Genomic DNA, 1,960 nt, shown 5'->3' with positions numbered 1-1,960 from the left:
GGCGGGGCAGGGCTGCCCGCGCCCGCCCCCCCCATTGCCCCCCCCCCCCCCAAGTCAGATCAGGCGCATCCCCAGGCAGCCCTGGGTGCTAGAGACGCGTTAAGAAGTGTCGTCTCGCAGGGCGACGGCTGTCCCTGCTCGAGAGAGACTTAAATGGGGAAGAAAGTGCTTTTTAAGGCCATCGACCCCTGTGTCGGACAAGCTGCCTGCTCCGCGCTCGGGCATCGTCCTGGGGTCGGCTCTTCTCGCCCCTCTGCACATCTTCAGGCCGCAAGGCTGATTTCCCGCTGTTGTTTTCAGTCCCTAGGGAACAGAAGAATACGAGTGGATGTTGCTGATCAAGCTCAGGATAAAGGTGAGCGTCCTGCTGGCTCGCGACCTTCCCTTCGCCTCGGCTGTCTCGGTAACCACGTCTTGCGCCGGGTTGGTGATCAGCCTGGTTAAGGAGGGACGAATCGCTGTCGTCACGACCCAGATCGCTGGGTCTGAGCCCTGCTCCAGGCCAGGGCACGGGCTTGGCTCCCGCCTGCGCGGCTGGAGGGCCCGGCAGGGATGTTTTGCCTGCCGACACTTATCTAATGATGTTGTGTTGGTTCCTCCCACGCCCCTGTGCTCTCCCTATCGCGCTAACCGACTCGGCCAAGGGCTTTTCAAAGCGTTGGTGGTTACTGCTGATACAGACTAGTGAATTCGGGGAGGCTGGGTTGCGCCCTCGCTCGATTCGCCACCGACGGCTGCTCTCCGCCCTGCGAGCTTAAATTTCCTTCCCTTCCCCGGCAGATCGGGACGATCGCTGCTTTGGCAGAGATCGGGATCGCTTCCGTGACTCGGAGAGGTTCGAGAGCGACTGGAGGGCCCGTCCTGCCACCACCGATAGCTTTGATGATTACCCGCCCCGCAGGGGCGACGACAGCTTCGGAGACAGTGAGTTGACAGAAAAATAGGTGTTCCTTCCGTTGCTGTCCTGAAACGGTGTCTGAGGGGACCTGAACGGTAACGAAGGAGCCGGGCTGTGGCTTCCCTCCGCTCCTCCCCTGGCAAGCAGATTTCCTGCGGGACTTGGTGGTTGCTTCCCCTGCGTCTGTAGCCCAGGGCCGAATCTGACGCATCTTTCCCTATGGACAGTTCTTCCTCCTTTCTGTTGTTTCCCCTGAAAATCCGCGTTATCTTGACGTCCGGGTGTGCTTTATTCTGCTCTGTCTGTGATCGGACGCTGACGGAGCGGCCACCCGGCTCGTTCCCCGGCTAGATTATTGTAAGGGCGAGCGGGTCAGCGCCGGCTCCCTTCTGGAGGACGGCAGTGGGATTTTCCTGCTTCCTTAAGGGATTTGTGACTCTCGTACAGTAACGAGCGCAGGAAAATCCTTGCCGGTGTCTGTCACCTGAGCGTTCAGGGTAAAACGGTGTGCCGGCTCCCTCCGAGCTGCCCCGCTCACCCTGGACCTGCCCCCCCCCCTTCTCCTGCCTCCAGGGTATCGGGATCGCTACGACGATCGGTATCGTGATGGTCCGCGGAGGGATATGGACCGTGGCTTTGGGGGCAGGGATCGCTACGACGACCGCAGCAGAGACTATGACCGAGGTAGGATGTTCCCGAAGGATTGCTGGGGCGGTGAGGGTGAGGCTCTGCCACGGCGGAGCCCAGCGTGGCCCAGTTCCCCTCCTGTAACTGGGGAGGGGCTGCGGAAGATGAGCTGTTGCTCTTCCTCTCCAGGCAACTTTAATCCCTGGCCTTGCGCTGGTCCCGACCGGAGCCCGAGTGTGACCCAGATTTTAAGGCCGTTGCGTTAGGAAGACGCTGGCCTGCAGGAAGGCCTCCTGCTCTGCTCCCCGCCGGCCCGGCGGGGATGGGGACTCAGCGGGAGGGGTTTCCTTTCCTCCCTCAGGCTACGATTCCAGGATAGGCAGCGGCGGAGGGCCTTTCGGCAGGGGGCTACCGCCGGGGGGAGGACTCCCACGG

At 61.9% G+C, this 1,960-nt stretch overlaps 1 protein-coding gene across 1 annotated transcript in view; it reads left to right on the top strand.

Moving 5' to 3' along the window:
* Positions 1-1,960, top strand: part of EIF4B (eukaryotic translation initiation factor 4B) — a 9,457-nt gene that overhangs the window by 4,534 nt on the left and 2,963 nt on the right. Inside the window, exons 4-7 of the mRNA XM_019473785.1 lie at positions 301-355; positions 781-924; positions 1,472-1,582; positions 1,887-1,929. Coding sequence (XP_019329330.1) covers positions 301-355; positions 781-924; positions 1,472-1,582; positions 1,887-1,929 — 353 coding nt within the window. The remainder of the gene's footprint in view (positions 1-300; positions 356-780; positions 925-1,471; positions 1,583-1,886; positions 1,930-1,960) is intronic.

The sequence above is a fragment of the Aptenodytes forsteri genome, unplaced genomic scaffold (genome assembly GCF_000699145.1).
Source record: "Aptenodytes forsteri isolate BGI_AS27 unplaced genomic scaffold, ASM69914v1 Scaffold268, whole genome shotgun sequence".
Classification (NCBI taxonomy): domain Eukaryota; kingdom Metazoa; phylum Chordata; class Aves; order Sphenisciformes; family Spheniscidae; genus Aptenodytes; species Aptenodytes forsteri.
This window is presented reverse-complemented; position numbering and strand designations above follow the sequence as displayed.